A 20,546-nucleotide genomic window follows, 5' to 3' on the forward strand; every position below is an offset into this window, starting at 1 on the left:
AGTGATAGCCACCAAAAAGACTGCTTTCAACGTCAGGTCTTTCAGAGATGCCCTCGACAAGGGTTCAAAAGGCGGCTTCTGCAAGGCTCTTAGCACCAGGTTGAGATTCCACGCAGGCACCACTGAATGCAGAGGAGGGCGCAGGTGATTAACTCCCTTGAGAAAACGTACCACATCTGGCTGCGAAGCCAGGGAAGCACCCTTCAGGCGGCCCCTGAAGCAAGCCAGAGCCGCTACCTGGACTTTAAGGGAACTGAGCGACAGGCCTTTCTCCAGACCTTCTTGCAGGAACGCCAGCACTGAAGAAATTGGAGCAGTGAAGGGAGAAAGTGAGCCTGCTTCATACCACGCTGCAAAGGTACGCCAAACCCTGGCGTAAGCAGTAGAAGTAGAGCGCTTCCTCGCTCTCAGCATAGTGGCGATGACCTTGTCTGAGAAGCCCTTCTTCCTCAGACGCTGCCGCTCAATAGCCAGGCCGTAAGACCAAAGGGGGAGGGATCCTCCATCACCACGGGACCCTGATGCAACAGGCCCTGCTCCACTGGCAGCCGCAGAGGGACGTCCACTGAGAGCCTGATCAAGTCCGCATACCAGGGACGTCTGGGCCAGTCCGGACCCACCAGGATTATCCGGCCCGGATGCTTTGCCACCCGGTCTAGTACCCTGCCCAACATGGGCCAGGGCGGGAACACAGAGAAGCTCTTGTGTCGGCCACTGTTGGAGAAGAGCATCTACTCCCAGAGATCGAGGGTCCCGTCCTCTGCTGAAAAAGCGCGGCACTTGGCAATTGGCCGATGACGCCATCAGATCTAGGCTCGGCTGGCCCCAGCGCTTCGTGATGTCCAAGAACGCCTGAGCCGATAACTGCCACTCTCCGGGATCCAAGGTATGTCGACTGAGAAAGTCCGCCTTGACATTCATGACTCCGGCTGACAGCTGTTCCAGGTTCGCTTCCGCCCACTGGCATAGATCCATGGCTTCCTTGGCTAGAGGGGCGCTCTTGGTACCTCCCTGGCAGTTGACATAGGCCACAGCCGTGGCATTGTCCGACAGGACCCGTACTGGCTTCAACGCCAGTACCGGGAGGAACTCCAAAAGCGCCAACCGAATGGCTCTGAGTTCTAGGAGGTTGATAGACCACTTTGCCTCTGCAGGAGACCAGAGCCCCTGCGCTGTCCTTCCCATGCAGTGGGCTCCCCAGCCCTTCAAAGAGGCATCCGTCGTGACGACAATCCACTCCGGGGTCACAAGAGGCATCCCTGCAGACAACTTGTCTGTCTTCAACCACCAGCTCAGCGCCTTGCGCACTGCTGGGTCCAAGGGAAGGCGCACAGCATAATCCTCCGACACCGGAGTCTAGCGCTGCAGCAGAGAGTGTTGTAGTGGTCTCATATGAGCCCTGGCCCAGGGCACTACTTCCATCGTGGCCGTCATAGAGCCCAACAGCTGCACATAGTCCCAAGCCCGAAGCGGAGAGGCTACTAGGAACTGGTCCACCTGAGCCTGAAGTTTGACAATCCGATTGTCCGGCAGGAACACTCTGCCCACTTGGGTGTCGAATCGAACTCCCAGATACTCCAGGGACTGAGTCGGGCGCAGCTGGCTTTTCTCCCAGTTGATGATCCACCCCAGGGAGCTCAAAAGAGCAATCACCCGGTCCACAGCTTTGCCGCACTCTGCATAAGAGGGGGCTCGGATCAACCAGTCGTCCAGATAAGGATGGACTTGTACTCCTTCCTTTCGCAGGAAGGCCGCGATGACCACCATTACTTTGGAGAAGGTTCGCGGAGCAGTAGCCAACCCGAACGGGAGGGCTCTGAACTGGAAGTGTCGGCCCAGGACTGCAAAACGCAGAAAGCGTTGATGAGGAGGCCAGATGGGAATATGCAAGTACGCTTCCTTGATGTCCAAGGATGCCAGGAACTCCCCTGCCTTCACTGCCGCTATAACAGAGCGGAGAGTCTCCATGCGAAAGTGCCGAACTTTCAAGGCCCGATTGACCTCTTTGAGGTCGAGGATAGGCCGTACAGAACCTCCTTTCTTTGGTACCACAAAGTAAATGGAGTAACGTCCCTTGCCAAGCTGATTTTCTGGCACCGGAACGACCGCACCCAGGCGGATCAGATTGTCCAAGGTCTGCTGCACTGCCACAGCTTTGACCGGAGACTTGCAGGGAGAGAGTACAAACCCGTCTCTTAAGGGTCGGCAGAACTCTAGCTTGTAGCCGTCTCTGATGACTTCCAGCACCCAAGCGTCTGAAGTTACCCTGGTCCACTCGCCCAGAAACGAGGACAGGCGTCCTCCAATCTGCACTGGGCCATGGACCAGGACCCCGTCATTGGGTACGAGACCCTGGGGGAGGACCGGAGGGCGCACCTCCGGGACGGCGGTCTCTGCGAAAGGAATGCTGCTTGGGGGAGAAATTCCTCTTGAAGGAAGAGGGGGCAGAGGAGCCCGACTTGCCCGGGTGGTACCGACGGGCTTCCTGAAACCGTCCTCTGGAGATACCGGGGCGAGCACTGGCCCGAGCCCTGACCTCTGGTAACCTCTTGCCCTTAGACGTGCCGAGATCGGTCACAATTTTGTCCAGCTCGACCCCAAAGAGCAGCTTGCCTTTAAAAGGCAACTTAGCCAGGCGGGACTTAGAGGCGTGGTCAGCAGACCAATGTTTCAGCCAAAGCCAGCGCCACGCAGAGATTGTCTGAGCCATACCTTTAGCCGAGGCTCTCAAGACATCATACAGTAAGTCTGCCGAATAAGCCAAGCTCGATTCCAGGGCCGGCCAATCAGCCCTCAAGGAAGGATCCGAGGGGGAAGCCCGCTGCACAATTGTCAGGCACGCCCTGGCCACATAGGAGCCGCAAACTGAGGCCTGCAAACTTAAGGCAGCCGCCTCGAAGGACGACCTTAAGGCCGCCTCCAATCTTCTGTCTTGGGCGTCTTTTAGGGCCGTGCCACCTTCCACCGGCAACGCCGTTTTCTTAGTCACCGCAGTGATTAAAGAATCCACGGTAGGCCAAAGAAAGGCCTCACGTTCACTTTCAGGCAAAGGATAGAGGCGGGACATAGCCCTAGCCACTTTGAGGCTCGCTTCCGGGACATCCCATTGAGCCAAAATTAAGGTGTGCATGGCATCATGCACGTGGAAGGTTCTAGGCGGGCGCTTCGTCCCCAGCATAATGGCGGAGCCAACAGGGGCTGAGGGAGAGACGTCCTCTGGAGAGGAAATCTTCAAAATGCTCATGGCCTGCACTAACAGGTTGGGCAAATCCTCTGAGCGAAAGATCCGCGCTGCAGAGGGGTCATCCGCTCCATCCGAGCGGGAATCCGTCTCCTCCAAGGAATCCCCAAAGGACCGTTGGGAGAACTCAGATACGCTGCCCTCATCTACATCAGAGGAGACAGAGTCCTCTAAGCCTTGGGAATCCACCCGAGGGCGTTTACTTCCGGGGGCCTCAACCCCTTTGTCGGACAAGGGAGAAGGGGCAGCGTTTAGCATAAGGAAAGCCTGATGCAGCAGCAAAATAAACTCGGGGGAGAAACCCCCCAGACTGTGTATTTCAGCAGCCTGGGCCACAGCCCTAGACGCACCCTCAACCGGCGCTCGCAAGAGCGGGGGAGAAACATGCTGCGCATCCAAGATGGCGTCCGGCGCGACACTCCGCGAAGGAGCCGCGCGGGAAGAACGGCGCTTAACTTAGCCGCTTTTTTGCCGTCGCCCAAATCAAGGGCGGCCATGGCATGAACGTCTCCCAGCTCAAGGGCGGCCCAAGAAGAAGCCGTCCGAGCAGAGTGGCCGGCCAAGATGGCGGAGGCGAGTAGCGGGGGATGGGCGTTTATGGCGGGAAAAACCGCCGCACCGGAGGAAGACCCGGGACACTGACCAGCCTCCAAACTGACACCCAACAAGGGCGAATCAGACTTTAAAACCCCCGCATCCCCGCTAGAAGCGCACACGCGGTCCGGGGAGCGATTCTTCGCGCCCTCGCCCTCCGACGCCATAGGCCACGTGGAGATCGATCGGGGAACCCCCTGCCCGCTATAAAAAGGTAAAAATTACCTGCTTCTCGCTCCGAGCTGTAACGACCTGGTGTCCCAGTGAGTAGCTGCAATAAACGTTTAAATAAACGTCGAAATAAACGCCCTTAAGGACGTCCAAAATTTTTTTTTTTTTTTTTTTTTTTTAACGGTGCCAGCGGGAGGGGGGAGAAAAGGAGGGACCTGGCGCCACCAGGTTTGCACTTGCTCAAGGAGAGCCCTCAACCCCAGGTACTCAACAAAACCTAAAAATTAGGCTTGGAGACCTAGCCAGAGCTGCTGCTGTGTGTGACCACCACCTGCTGAGATAGAGAACATACTGAGGAGTTTCCGGCAGCACATGACCACATATAGGGAGGCAAAAGCTTTGCTCTCTATTTCCACCTGCTGGTAGATGGACACAACCCACCAGTCTATGGATTGATCAGCATGATGATATGGAATCAGCGTTTAAGCTGGTGACCATGCCAGCTGGTGTGTAACTTAATCCATATATTCAGAGCCACCAAATTGTTACTGTCAGGAAAGTAGGTCAGAGCAGGCCAATGGCCTGGACAGACATTTAAGAAGAATCGAAGAGAGGGACTGTGCAGACCTCTCACATAGTTTTAAACATTAAAGGCATGATTCAGGACAAGGATCTTGGATAAGTGTGTGTAAACTGTGTGGCAGTGCTGATGAGAATGTATGGGAGTTCAGTGTACTTTGAGCATGGCAAAAATAGTGACATTATAAGCTCTTCAGGTAAGGGACTTACACATATGAATTGCCTTAAAAGAAGCCTGCATGGAAATATGTGCTTTAACATTAGCTCCATATTGCTACAGCATCCTCAGCTTACATTTTAAGGAGATAAGGGACCGTACCAGAAGCTGACTTTGGAATGTTAGGAATTTAGAGAAAAAAAAACTGTAGCTGGACAGGACAAAAACAGGATAAAAAGTGGGAACGATTATTCTGGAACATGAGAGGGATGAAGACTGTTTGAGAGATGATAGGTGGAAAGATTAGATAGGCAGATGAGAGGGAAGGGACAGAGAGATGGTGAAAAAAAAACTATAAAATGAGAGAACACCTTAGCCTCTGGGGGAGAGTCTGGTGGGCACTTGGGATGCCAGGTGATTGCTAGCTCTTCCCACTTCTAATCTTTTCTCTTACTTAGGTTTTAGTAAGCTGTTTGTGCACTGCTTCTGCTATGATCTTGACTGTCATTTGAAGTAAAGAAAAATAGAGAAGTTGCTGAATTTACAACTGATTGTGTGAGAATTATTGGAAAAGCTTTACCCTATTGCAGAGGTGGCATGAAGAGAAACCTCACAAGTGAGTGTACGCCAGAGCTGTGCTTTGGCGGTTACAAAACACATGGATTCTGCAGTGACTGCACTGGTGCAATCTATTTATACAAATTATTCATTTACTGGCTGAACGGATAATTTATTGGCTTGCCCTCATTCTTCTCCTAACCTGGCCCTCAAACATAAGGATAATATTTAGCCATTTAGTAATTTACAAAAACAGCCCAATATTATTTATATAGTTTTTAAAATAGATAAGCTAATTAAATATTGTCTTTGTATACTGGTCCTACTCAAATAAAATAAATATGAAGTACAAATGCACAACAAAGCAAAAAGAAAATAAAAGAACGACGACTACATATTAAAAACCTCTCAGTCACTCCCTGCACAGCCACAGTTGGTCAATAATTTTCAGTTAATGTAGCTTTTAAGGTGATTAATCTAATTTATGACCTAAAAGTTGAAGTCAAAAATTACAAAAGGTATAAAAAGAAAATTAGTTCATACTATATGTATTTTTAGGTTAATATGTAATTTCTTTCTATTTAAGTGTCTCATCTTTTGACCAACTTCCTACCTGAGGACCCTTGGGGTTGTTGTTGAACTCTTCAACCAAATCCATCCTTTGCTTGGGATTGACAGAGCCATCCACTACACCGTAAGTTAAGCCGATGCGCTTCAGATGCACTGCTACAACTTTCAGCATGCTTGTCCATTGGGAAACTATCACACTAGGAGACAGCAACGTTACAAGAGACATCAAAAGAGAACTAAGTCCATCTTACTGTTTAGAGATTACAATCAGACCAAGCAGAAGAGCCTTTACGTGTATTCCAATGCACCCGGTGGAGGGTTCCATGAGCCATCACAGCCCAAAGATGACCACATCTTCTACTACTGCAGCACCTGTCTCTAGATTCTGCCATTCAACTGAGGGTTTATTCAGAGGTGGTATGAGCCACTCAGACAATGGGGAAGTTGTTCTTGCAGCTGCAATTTCTTCTTAATTCCCCTATGACTTCCAGGGGAATATGTATATGTACTTTTTGAACCCTCACAATTAGAGATGTATTTGCTTGATAAAAACATGGTTTGACTTTTGAGGATAGAGTATTTTTGGATATGGATGGGATGGAACTTGAAATCATTTATCAGGTTTTCCTCTTAAATTTGTATGCAAGAGGAAAAACTGAACCCCCTCCCCCCTAACCTTGGTGTCTCATCCACACCGGGACGCTCCCTCCATCACCCAATAACATCACCTTTAACCTACACAAAACAAGGAGAAAACAAAATCAGTCCTAAGCTCCACTGAAGTTTCCAAATTAAAGTGATAAAAGAAATGCCAAAGGAGCCTTTTACAACATAGGTGGACTTTTAATAAAGATTAGCGCACGTTATCTGCAGCAGGGCCCATAGGAATAAAATGGCTTCTGTGGCAGATAGCTTGTGCTAATCTTTAGTAAAAGATTAGTTGAATAATTTAAACTATTAATACAACCTTTAATACTTTCTCAATTGGATTACTGCAATCTGTTATATAGGGCTGTACTAAACAACTATTGAAAAAACTACAAAATACAGCGGTTCACCTATCTTTTCAATAGCTAATGATAGTATTTTACCTTATTACAAAAAAAAACTCCGTTGGCTCCCTATGGATCCAGGGATTCTATTTAAATTCTCCTTTTATACAAGGTTTTACATGGAGATGCACCAGCTTATATGGCTGAACATTTTTATTTTGCCAATTCTTCTAGGCCTCAGAGAATACAAAATAATAATTCATTTTTTCCCATCTTTGAAGAAGAATGAAAATTTATGAGTCATCATTAGCTTTTCAAGCAGCTAAAGTAGGGAAGGAGACTTCTAATATCTTTCTTTTGTATTCTTATAATTATTTTAGAAAAAAATTTGAAAGCTTTACTTTTTTTGAAGATAAGCAATGGTTAATGAACTGTAAATTATTTTTACTGTTTTTTTCTTCCTAGAGATATATTCTAGTTTCTTTTGTTAACTGTTTAGAACTGTGAGGTAGTAGCAGTATACAAGAACAGCTGTTATGCTTATTTATTTATTTGATACATTTGTATCCCACAGTTTCCCACCTTTTTGCAGGCTCAATGTGGCTTACATGTACCGTAGAGGCGCTCGCCATCTCCGGCATAGAAACAGATACAAGGAGTTAATGTGGTCGGATAAGGTTCATGTGTTATAGACACATTGGGGAATTACAAAAGGAAGAGTTATATATAGTCTGTTACAATCTTTGGTTTCGTTGAGTTGTGGAGTATAGGCACTTAAGTTGGATCGGTGGGGTATGCCTTTTTGAACAGGTAGGTTTTTAGTGATTTCCGGAAGTTTAGGTGGTCGTACGTTGTTTTCACGGCTTTTGGTAGTGCTTTCCACAGTTGTGTGCTTATGTAGGAGAAATTGGATCCATAAGTAGATTTGTATTTGAGACCTTTGCAGATTGGGTAGTGGAGATTAAGTTTATGTTGATCTGGTTGCGTTTCTTGTTGGTAGGTCTATGAGGTCTGTCATATATCCCGGGGCTTCACCGTAGATAATTTATAATGTTATAGTCATTAATCCCAAAGGCAAAACTAAAAACCACAGCCTCAAATATGGTGTCACTTAATGTATCTATTAGTACCAAAGCATTAAGCTCCACCGAGATTTGAACTCAAATTGCTGGATTCAGAGTCCAGAGTGCTAACCATTACACCATGGAACCAATAGGCTACAGCCTTCTCTAACACAGGTGCCACTCTGTCTTGTAGCTAATCAACTTCTAGTATGCCAGTGATTTTACATCCTCCTTTTAAATTTTTAAACATTTGCTTAAGGAATCCACAACCTGAAAATGCTTTTCTTACTAAGGATAAACCCTGAAGGCTCCATTTTTCTGGGTCAATGATGAAGAAGAGAAGGGCAACAAAAACAATAAAGGGGATGGGATGACCTCCCTATGAGGTAAGGCTAAAGAGGATAGGGCTCTTCAGCTTGGAGAAGAGATGGCCCAGGGGAGATATGACTGAAGTCTATAAAATACCAAGTGGAGTGGAATGGGTAGATGTGTATCGTTGTTAACGCTTTCCAAAAATACAAAGACTAGGAGGCATGTAATGAAGCTACTAAGTAGTACATTTATAACAAATCAGAGAAAATATTTTTTCAATCAATGTGTAAACAAACTCTGGAATTCACTGTCAGATAATGTGGTAAAAGCAGTTATCTTCGCAGGGTTTAAAAAAAGATTTTTGGACAAGTTCCTATACGAAAAGTTCATAAACTATTAAGACGGACTTGGGAAAATCAACTGCTTATTCCTGGGATAAGCAGTACGAAATCTATTTTACTCTTCTAGGACCTTGACAGGTACTTGTGACCTAGATTGGCCACTGTTGGAAATAGAATACTGGGATTTGGTCTGTCCCAGTATGGCAATACTTATGTACTTATGATGGTTGGTTTGGATTTTTCATTTTTAGATTTTTTTTCTTTTTAACGAAGTACATAAGTAGTGCCATACTGGGAAAGACCAAAGGTCCATCTAGCCCAGCATCCTGTCACCGACAGTGGCCAATCCAGGTCAAGGGCACCTGGCACGCTCCCCAAACGTAAAAACATTCCAGACAAGTTATACCTAAAAATGCGGAATTTTTCCAAGTCCATTTAATAGCGGTCTATGGACTTGTCCTTTAGGAATCTATCTAACCCCTTTTTAAACTCCGTCAAGCTAACCGCCCGTACCACGTTCTCCGGCAACGAATTCCAGAGTCTAATTACACGTTGGGTGAAGAAAAATTTTCTCCGATTCGTTTTAAATTTACCACACTGTAGCTTCAACTCATGCCCTCTAGTCCTAGTATTTTTGGATAGCGTGAACAGTCGCTTCACATCCACCCGATCCATTCCACTCATTATTTTATACACTTCTATCATATCTCCCCTCAGCCGTCTCTTCTCCAAGCTAAAAAGCCCTAGCCTTCTCAGCCTCTCTTCATAGGAAAGTCGTCCCATCCCCACTATCATTTTCGTCGCCCTTCGCTGTACCTTTTCCAATTCTACTATATCTTTTTTGAGATACGGTAGAATTGGAAAAGGTACAGCGAAGGGCGACGAAAATGATAGTGGGGATGGGACGACTTTCCTATGAAGAGAGGCTGAGAAGGCTAGGGCTTTTTAGCTTGGAGAAGAGACGGCTGAGGGGAGATATGATAGAAGTGTATAAAATAATGAGTGGAATGGATCGGGTGGATGTGAAGCGACTGTTCACGCTATCCAAAAATACTAGGACTAGAGGGCATGAGTTGAAGCTACAGTGTGGTAAATTTAAAACGAATCGGAGAAAATTTTTCTTCACCCAACGTGTAATTAGACTCTGGAATTCGTTGCCGGAGAACGTGGTACGGGCGGTTAGCTTGACGGAGTTTAAAAAGGGGTTAGATAGATTCCTAAAGTAATTGTTTCTTAGTTTTGTTTTACTTCCCTCCCTTGGGACAAACAGTGACAATTAAAAAAATGCATGAGATAAACAGAGGATCCATAAACAGGAAAAAACACAGAATCAAAATTTAAGGGCCCTTCTATTAAAATGCATTAAGTTTAGGGCTTAACGTGCTAAAATGCAGAATTTTAAAATGAGGCAAGCCTAAAAATTAACGCTGCAACAAGAAGGGACGTTCTCATTATCTTTTATTGCAAGTTGTGCGTTAGCATTCAGATTAACATGTAGTACCCGCTCCCAGTTAACAACCATTTCAGCAACTGCCTGCATCAGGGTTATGGCAAAATAAATTTTTATTAATGTATTTATTTTATGGTAAAATCATTAAATATCTGGTTTCATTTTTGACCACAGCAACTTAACCAGTTAAGCAGATATTCAGCACTAACCGGTTAAATGATTAGTAGTTAAAGATAGGCCTGCTATTTATGCGGACTATTTTAACCGCTAAAACATAGCCTGTTTGGTGCTGAACATCCACGCCTAACTGGATATGTCGCGTGATATAGCCGGTTAGAGGCTAGGTGCTAACTGTGGATATTCAATAGGAGACAACTTGTTATCTTCCACTGAATATCCACAGTTATTTAACCGGTCCTGGCTACTTAAATAATTTTGAATATCGAGCCCAATGTGGATTATCTTGGGCACTTGAAGAGTGGTACGCCATGCCAAATTCTGCCATCAAATAAATTGTATATTGTCTTTTAGCAAACTGAGGGATGAATTTGGGTTGTTAGCTGGGGATTTATTTTGTGTTTTACAAGTGCAACACTATATAATGAAGAAGGAGTATTTGAAACAAGATGAGGAAAAGATATTCAGCTTATGAGCAGCTGTGGAGCAAATCTAGGGGGGCTATTTCATATCTGAACTCCCTGAGAATGATCGACAAGCAAGCCACCTTCCGCAAATTACTGAAGACCCATCTTTTTGAACAAATTTACGGAAAGAACCAGAACACATAACACCACCAAAACACACTCACTGTTCATTAATGCATCAATACATCCACTTCTGAACTCTCATCCCCAGTAATCTCACCTCACCCATACCTTTATTCACAGAAATATGTATACCATATGTCTTCGTGTCTTAATATTGCCCTTTTAGCTTCCCGTTGTCTCTTTCCAATGTTTCACGGTTTTGTTCCATTGTTATATTCCTTAACGATACTTTGATTGTCTCGCATAACTCTTCACAATGTAATCCATAACCAAGTTGTAACAAATTGTATTTCCATTATTCATAATATATTGTAAGCCACACTGAGCCCGCAAAAAGGTGGGATACAAATGCAATAAATAAATAAATAAATAAATATATGACAGACTAGGAGAGGAGTTTGGGTGGTGAACTTAGTGAGAAGCAGTGGACAGAGATATTTGACTTGGCAGCTAATGTCTCAGTCTCCACTCTGCGTAAAGAAAATTGTTATAAGTGGTACTTGACTCCTTGCAGGCTCAAGATAATGTACTCAAATAGTGTAGATATTTGTTGGAGAGGTGCTTGGAAGAAGGGAACCTTCTTTATATTTAGTACAAATGCCTTAAAATTAAAACTTTTTAGGATGGAGTTATGGATCAGACTGAATGCGTATTGGGTATAAGAATAATTGAATTCGAGGATGGGGCTACTGGGGCTTATTAGGGATGACACATCAATATCAAAAGATAGTGTTAACTTGTATTTTGGCTGCCTGATGTGAAATAACAGCCCTCTGGTGCCAGGTGAATGCACTCTTGTTGAAGGTATGGGCGTCCCACAACTCTCAGTTAGGACTGATGGAAAAACTAATGACAATTCAACATGAGCATTTTGACAAGTTTGTTGAGGGCTAAGAGCTTCTAATTTATTTTGTACGGATATGAGAAGGATTTTCCTGGAACTAACCAGAGTTAATGATGGGGTGACTCAGAGTTAAATGGGGGGGGGGGGGGTGCCTTTACCTTAGTGGAGATCAACCATAAACAAATGTTCATGAACCAGGAGAAAGGAGTTTTGGAAGAGAGGATAAGCTTAAGGGATTGGGTTGATGGAGGGTGAGAGAGGGTAGGTTGTTGAGGGGATGGAACTACACTATTGTTTACAGTAAATAATTTTTTATTGAACACATTAATTCAACCTGAACATATGTTGTTCAATATTTCTAACATTTTTAAATACACTCTGTGTTGTTACATGGAAACAGTAACACAGCTTTCAGTTATATCCATATATTCCTAGCCAAGTAATAAGTATCCATTTGTAGATCAGTCTCCTATATATTATGAGTATTACATTCTCCTCTAGCACCCAACCTTCCCAACTTATTCCCCCCCCCCGTGAACTACACTATTGTTTAAAGGGAAGATATACTGCTTTTCTTTGATTTTATGATTGTTCAATGATGCAAGTAAAACGATTTACTAATTTGTTGAAACTAGCTTTATGCATTCTATAGTTAGTGTTGGGGGAGGGGAATGTGATTTGTACAGATTTCTGTATTAATTTGCTGTAACTCGCTTCAGCCGTTCTTGTAGAGGCACTGTTTTTTTGTTTATTTTTTCTTTGAAGTGAAGTGATCTCAAGCACTTTTGTAAAAGCAACGCATAAATATAAATAAACAAATAACCTGAACAGGAAAAAAAAATAACTAGGCTAAAACTCTAGTGGCACCCAGGACTAGTTCACAGTGTAAGCATCAAACAAACAACCAGCCACATTCACTGTTATATAACTTTTACAGACCACTTTCTTTCAACAAAATTAGTCAACATTGAGTTCTGCAGGCAAAAATTTTAACTCATTCTCATTTTATCCAAACGTTTCCTAGATTGTCAGGCATTTTGCTTGTTTCACATATGCATTTTAACAATTTAATGTGCGCTATTGTGTTTTTAACATTTGTATAGCGCTACAAGACGCACGCAGCGCTGAACACCTGACATAGAGAGACAGTCCCTGCTCAATAGAGCTTACAATCTAAAAATAACACAGACAGACAAGACAATTAAGGGTGAGGGAAGTACTGGGTGAGACGGAACAAAGGGAGGTAATTGAGTAGTAGCTAGGAGCCAAAAGCAGTGGTGAAAAGTTGGGTTTTTAGCATGGATTTGAAAACAGGTAGAGATGGAGCTAGACGTACAGGCTCAGGAAGTCTATTCCAGGCATAAGGTGCCGCGAGGGAAAAGGGACGAAGCGGTGGAGGAGAAGGGGGATGACAAGAGAGACTTGTCCAGTGAGCGGAGTTCAGGGGGAAGAATGTAGGGAGAGATGAGAGTGGAGAGGTAATGGGGAGCTGCAGAGTGGATACATTTAAAGGTCAGTAAGAGAAGTTTGAATTGTATGCCGAAGCGGACAGGGAGCCAGTGAAGTGACTTGAGGAGTGGGCTAGTGTGGGTATAACGATCTTTGCGGAAAATAAGTTTTTAACATGCACTAACCAATTTTGAGCACATATTGTTTAGTGCACATTAAAATCAATTTATTGTGCACTAAAGGGCCCCTTTTACAAAGCGGCGGTAAGCTCAATGCGGGCTTACCGCTTGCTAAAAAGGAAGTACTGCTGGGCTGTGGCGGTAAGGGTCTCTCCCCCCCCCCCCCAAAAAAAAAAAAAAATGGCTGTGCAGCAAGTACATCACTTGCCATGCGGCCACTTCCTGTAGAAAAGCAAGACCTACCTTTTACCCACTGCGGTAAAAGGGGGCCTAGGTGCACATCAAAAACACACGCTGTCAGCGCAGGCCCCCTTTTGCTGCAGTTTGGTAAAAAGAGCCCTAACATTTTTAAGGAGCATTAATGAATGAACAAAATTCAAGCAAGGAGACACATTATACCATTCATAAACAAGAAGGAAGGGAGTGAGTGGGGCCCTGGAGGCAACTCCAAAACCTGTCTATGGATGAATACAAAAAAAATCTAATTACTTTTCAATAAAAGAGTAAGGGCTCCTTTTACAAAGCAGCACTACAGATTAGAATGCGCAGAATGCAATGAAGGCACTGGGAATTGAATGGGCTTCTTTGCTTTCAGCGCACACACTAAACGGTAGTGCCTCTTCATAAAAGAAGCCCTAAGTAAATTCCAGCATGACACAAATGCCTTAAAACACAAGCAAGGTATCCATCTACTGTAACACCTATACCAAAAGCACCATATTCTTGCCAGGAATCATTTCAAATATCTGTTGGTGCACATCTCCAACACGGGCTTAAGATCCGAGCAGGAAATGATCAACCAAGCCAGGTATATTCTTTTTTTTTTTCTGTTCTACTTAGAGCAGGAGTGTCAAACTGCAATCCTGGGAGGGGGAACAAGGCAGTCATGTTTTCAGGATATAACTAATAAATATGCATGTACTGCATATTCATTAGGGTTATTCTGAAAACCTGATTGGTTTGGCAGCCCTGACATAAGAGATATATACTCACAGCATTGGTTTCAAGTAGGATTTAAGTGCTCCAGTTTAACATGATCTGGTCAGATCCCAGCAAGATCTTCCTGCTAAAAAGCTTTCCCCTTGTAAAAGTAAAGATATTTCTAAAAGCAACTTCCAATATATTCTTCTATATGCTCCTGTCACTTAACCATTTCATATACTTGTGAAGGCATAAGAACATAAGAATAGCTATACTGGGTCACACCAATGGTCCACCTAGCCCAGTATCCTGCTTCCAGCAGTGGCCAATCCAGGTCACAAGTACCTAGAATTCCAAATAGTAGCAAGATTCCATGCTACCGAACCCAGGGCACGAAGTGACTTCCCCCATGTTTATCTCAATAGCAAACTATGGAATTTTCCTCCAGGAACATGTCCAAACCTTTTTTTAAACCCACATATTAGCAAAAGCTCTGGATAACTATTCGTTGAGTGAAAAAAACCAACCATATTTCCTCCTATTTGTTTTTAAAGTATTTCTATATAACTTCATTGTGGCCCTTTGTCTTTGTACTTTTTGAAACAGTAAAATGTCAATTCACCTTTACCTATTCTACACCAATCAGGATTTTGTAGACCTATATCATATCCCCCCTCAGCTGTCTCTTTTCCAAGCTGAAGAGCCCCTAACCTCTTCAGCCTTTCCTCCTGTGAGAGGAGTTCCATTCCTTTATCATTGTGATTACCCTTCTTTGAACCTTTTCTAAATCCGCTATATCTTTTTTGAGATACAGTGGCCAGAATTGCAAGCAATACTCAAGGTGAGGTCACACCACAGAGCAATGCAGAGGCAAAAGAAATGTATCATTCTGCTCAGTACCACAGAAACGTGAACCACAAACTAACTACATAAATAAATAATAATCAAAGAAGATATAAAGTTTACCTTTTCTGGGCTTCAGAGCTACTTCTATTCATTTTTAATTCAGCCATGAGTGCTGTGATCTAAAAGAAAAATTTAATTTTATAGTAGGTTAATAGTTTAGGGCAAATTCTTCTTCCTTAAGAAAATATCTGGACATCTGTGAGTTTTCTTTCCATGGGTCCTACCTGACCAGCCTTATGCATGATTTGTCCTCCTACCAGCAGATTTCAGACATCACTTTAGGGTCCTGTGCAGCCCTCTACACTCCAGTATCCAAACTCATAACTATAATGTCCCCCTTTTTAAACTAAGAGGTCTAGAGAACTGTAACTCTTGTCCTCACTGCTATCGAGCCCAAAGAGACCCAAGAATCCAACTAACCATTCCTGTTTGTAGCAGATGAGCCACATTGGATCTTACTGCTGCTTTTTACTTGGAATAACAAGGAGAGAAAAATGTCCAAGTTAGAAAGGGCCACTCTGAGGAACACACAGTCCATATGATGTCCAGAGCCCAATGATCTGATAAAATTTGTGCCCTCTCCCTATAAAAGCAGGTATCCAACTCCGTAAAATCAACAAAAGAGTGGACTTTCACATCCCGGTAGCAGTGTTTGCCACCTTTCTGGTAGGTTGTTTTGTGCAAGGTTCCTGGTATGCCATGGACGAGTTTTTGCCTCCAGGAGCCTCCAGCTTCCTTGGTCGCCTCTGCAGGGCGTGGTTGCCCTAGCTGTTTCTTGTTCACCGCCCTGTGTCCCGGGTTGCTCTGCCAAGACCCTCGCCCAGTCTTTGATAGTCGGGCCCGGCCCCGTTTTTGGATGTCAGGCCTGGCCACTGACTTTGGTTGTCTGACCTTGCCCCGCTTTTAGATGTTGGGGCTTACATCTTTTCGGACGTCCGGCATTGCATCGTCTGTGGATGGCGGGCCTTGTCCGTCCTTAGTTGATGACCTTCTCACTGCCTTTCGGCATCAGTCTAGTTCAGCTTTGGGAGATGCACAACAGGTTGCATTCGATCCCTAGTCCTTGTTACTGACGCCATCTCAAAATGGTGCATCTTGCTCTGGACGTCGAGCATTGTTGCGACTCGGGGTATCAACTCTGGCTCTGTCGCAAACATTTGCAACTTGCTGTGTCTTAGGGCGATGAGACTTGATGCAGTTTGGGGCATCGAACCTTGCTCTGGCTGCAGCCATTGAGCCTTGATCTATTGCTGGACATCCAGATTGGCTCAGGTTGTGGCCGTCGAGCTTTCTCCATCTCTGAACATCGAGCCTTGCTCCACATGAGGCCTTGGCCTGTCTCTGGTTGTCGAACCTTGCTCTGGCTACGGCTGTCGAGCATTGAGTCGTCTCTGGACATAGAGCCGTGCTCCATCCCTGGACTTCAGGCCTTGTTCAGTCTCTGGCTGGCGGGTCTCACTTCGTCTCTGGACGTAGAGCTTTGCTCTGGCTGATGCTGTGGAGCCTTGCTTCATATCTGGATATACAGCCATGCTCTGTACCTGGATGTCAAGACCATTTTCTGTCTATGGACGACACAACTAGCTCAGTCTTTGGACGTTGAGCCTTGTTTCTTCTCGATCAATCAGTCACTCGATTTGCCACTCCATCGCTGAATGTGCAACATTCCCCCATTGCTGAGTGACGGGCCTGGATACTGCAGTGATGCTGCCATCGTCTCTGGGTGCCGAGGCAAGTGCAGCAATATGAGGTCAACGCTACCCGTCTATGGTTCAAGAGTTGGACTAGGTCTCTGGATGTCAAGCGACGCTCTGTATGGCTGGCCGGCTCTCCCTCAGCCAATGGATGCCGAGGCTTCTCCAGTTATGGCTACCGGACTGGTCCAGGTCCCAGTGGGATTCTCATGCTGTCCTTGGTGGTTACGTTCCACTCTGCTGGACACTTGCAGGCTCATTTTCGAAAGAGAAGGATGCCCATCTTTCGACACAAATCAGAAGATGGGCGTCCTTCTCACAGGGTCATCCAATTCGGTATAATGGAAAGCCGATTTTGGACGTCCCCAACTGCTTTCCGTCGCAGGAAAAGCCAAAGTTCCCGGGGGCGTGTCGGAGGCGTAGTGAAGACGGGACTTGGGCGTCCTTGACCCATAATAGAAAAAAAAAGGGCATCCCTGACGAGCACTTGGACGACTTTACCTGGTCCTGTTTTTCTTACAACCAAGCCATGAAAAGGTGCCCGAACTGACCAGATGACCACCGGAGGGAATCGGGGATGACCTCCACTTACTCCCCCAGTGGTCACTAACCCCTCCCACCCTCAAAAAAAAAAATCTTTAAAAATATTTTGTGCCAGCCTCAAATGTCATACTCAGGTCCATGACAGCAGTTTGCAGGTCCCTGGAACAGTTTTAGTGGGTGCAGTGCACTTCAGGCAGGCGGACCCAGGCCCATACACTTGTGGTGGTACATGTGAGCCCTCCAAAACCCACCAGAAACCCGCTGTACCCACATTAGGTGCCCCCCTTCACCCATAAGGGCTATGGTAGTGCAGTACAGTTGTGGGTAGTGGGTTTTGGGGGGGGGGGGGTTGGGGGGCTCAGCACACAAGGTAAGGGAGCTATGTTCCTGGGAGCATTTTATGAAGTCTACTGCAGTGGCCCCTACGGTGCCTGGTTGGTGTCCTGGCATGTCAGGGGGACCAGTGCACTAGAAATGCTGGCTCCTCCCATGACCAAAGGGCTTGCATTTGGTCGTTTCTGAGATGGGCGTCCTTGGTTTCCATTATTACCGAAAATCAGAAACGACCAAGTCTAGGACGACCATCTCAAAGGATTAGCTAAATTTCAAGATTTGGATGTCCCCGACCATATTATCGAAATGAAAGATAGACGCCCACCATGTTTTGATAATATGAGTTTCTCTGCCCCTCCATCGGGACGTTCTGCAAGGACGTCCTCATGAAAACTTGGACGTCCCTTTGGATTATGCCCCTCTTGGTCTCGCTACATCTGGCGCGTCCAGTCTGGCTCAGTTTTGGGAGTAGGCTCTGGCTCAGTCTCTGGAGGCTTCCATTCTTCTAGCTATAAGACCAAGCCTTCACCCGTGTCCAGGCTCACTCAGCTTGCTCACCTGTTCCAGGTGCACCTGGCCCATTTCGGCAGGTTGCAATTGCTCTGATTCTTGGGAATCCAGCTTTGCTCTGTCTCTAGTTCGCTGCCCTTCCCAGTTTCAGACCTTGTTCAGTCTCTGCTGGGTTGGCCGGGCTTGGCTCTATTGCTCGCCTGACTCTATATTTTTGGCTGTTCAGCATGATTTCTCTGTCGAGCCTAGCTCTTTCTCTGGTGGGTGAGTCTTACCTTCTTGCCAGATGTCGTGCTGGAAGCCACCTACAGCAATAGTTCTGGTTTTAGCTTTTGGGCCTTTGGTCCGCGCAGAAAGTCAGGCTGCGAGTTCTCTACCTTCGTTTGGTTGCTTGATGACCTTGGTTCTGCCTCTGGGGAGTGACCTGAACATCTTCTCAGGCTCTCAAGCGTGACGTTTTTCCTGCCGGTTCGATCCACAGTTCTGGTTTCTGTTCCTTTTATCATAGCAAGTGGGCGCAGCGGTAGTAGCCCCTATTGTTCAGATGGGACCAGTCTTGGGCTCTAGGGCCTTCATGGGCTTGTCTCTTTCGTTGTCTGTCAAAGCTTCTTCCTTTACGGGTTGAGACAACGTTTGAGGCCATCGGAGCCTGGACCATATTCCGCTACTTGGAGATCTGCGATGGTTCCAGCTCAGGAGTTTGGGATGCCCTTCTCACGCCTTTTGTTAGGCGTTTCCCCTTTCCCTTCTAGAGGAAGTTGTTTGGCTCCATTTGAAGGTGGCAAATCCTCTTGGGGTCTTGTGATTACTCCGATTCCAGTCTCAGGGTCCAGTTCCAACATTGGCAATCGGGCTTTGGCCCGTCTTGAAGATCCCACAGTACTTGGGGACTGCTTTTGTACATCCCACTCGTCTCTGGATTGATCTGTGGGACGCTATGGAAGGTAAAATTAGTTCTTACCTGATAATTTTCTTTCCATTAGTCCCAACAGATCAATCCAGAGGCCCGCCCTTTGCCGTTCTTAGCTGAGTGTTTCTCGCTGTTTATGAGGAGCTATTTTCTTCCTGTTTCTGGTCCGTTTTTCTGCGTGACCAACAAGCGGTAAATCGAAGAATAACAAAGGTGAAAGACCAACTTGCTGCAATTCGTCAATACGGTGGTTTCCCTCCCACTGGAGGAGGAGCCTTCATGGGTTTTGTAGAGGCAGGAGAGGTCTTACATGTTGGTTTCCTTTCTTCTTCTTCCACTGCTTTGGTATCGACAATACCGAGATTAAGGTGGCTGCACATGTCCACATATAGTAAAGCTCTGAAGTTCTCTATCTCCACCTGCTGGTAGAGGGACATAACCCACTCGTCTCTGGATTATCTGTTGGGACTACTGGAAAGAAAATTATCGGGTAAGAACTGATTTTATCTTGTTCATTCTGCCTGTCTGGACTGATAAAGAATCCTAGTGGTTTGTGTGTTGGGTCTGTGAGTGCTTTCTGGGAACTGTGGGACCACTGGGAGTGTGGCTCCAGTAACCTAGAAATCACTGGGGATAATTGGAGATCAGGAGACTCGCCTAGAGGCAGTTGTGACCCAGTTGGTGGGAGGAGGGTGCTAGTGTAGAGCACAAATGGCAGGAGCAGGCGGACCTGAGCTGTTCTGGGGATAGACCCAAGTGGTCACGGGGTAACCCCAGGCAACTGGCTAGGCATTTTGTGACAGCTGGGAACCAGGACTACCACTTGCAAGCCTCTGAAGAATCTCCCGAATGGCCTTAACCTTCCAACAGGCCCGACAGGGAGACTACAGAAAGGCATCCGACAAGGAGCGGGTGAACTCCAGGGTGAACCCCTCGCAGACGACCTCGAGTACCCACTGATCAGAGGTAATCTGGATTCACCTTTGATAAAATTCTTGCAACCTTGTACCTACTGGGATCAGAGGCTGGACCCCGACACCCTCATTGGGAAGCTCAACTACAGCCTGAGGATGAGAGATCAGAGTCTCGGCCACCACGGCGACCCCCTCGAAAGCACTACATCCTCTGGAAAAGACGACTACACTGAGAATCATCGCCTCTACCAGGCCTATACAGGCGAGCCTCTCTAAACTGCCCTTTGCCAGAAAAACCACAACCAGCAATTTTGGGCCTGTCCTCTGGAAGATGAGTAACCTTAGTCTCTCCCAAGTTCTTCACTAATTTATCCACAAGCTCTTCACTAATTTATCCAACTCCTCTCCAAACAAGAGACAACCTTGAAAAAAATTTAGAACCACATCCGTAGAAAGGCCTATGAGCAGCCACACTTGAGGACCATAGATACAGTGGGGGAAATAAGTATTTGATCCCTTGCTGATTTTGTAAGTGTGCCCACTGACA

The 20,546-nt window shown here is 45.8% G+C and overlaps 1 protein-coding gene across 1 annotated transcript in view; it reads right to left on the reverse strand.

Annotated features, from left to right (window-relative positions):
• Positions 1-20,546, reverse strand: part of TTF2 (transcription termination factor 2) — a 101,441-nt gene that overhangs the window by 21,891 nt on the left and 59,004 nt on the right. Inside the window, exons 20-21 of the mRNA XM_030205036.1 lie at positions 15,156-15,214; positions 5,914-6,067 (exon numbers count right to left, since the gene is read on the reverse strand). Coding sequence (XP_030060896.1) covers positions 5,914-6,067; positions 15,156-15,214 — 213 coding nt within the window. The remainder of the gene's footprint in view (positions 1-5,913; positions 6,068-15,155; positions 15,215-20,546) is intronic.

This window comes from Microcaecilia unicolor, chromosome 5, assembly GCF_901765095.1.
Source record: "Microcaecilia unicolor chromosome 5, aMicUni1.1, whole genome shotgun sequence".
Taxonomy (NCBI): Eukaryota; Metazoa; Chordata; class Amphibia; order Gymnophiona; family Siphonopidae; genus Microcaecilia; species Microcaecilia unicolor.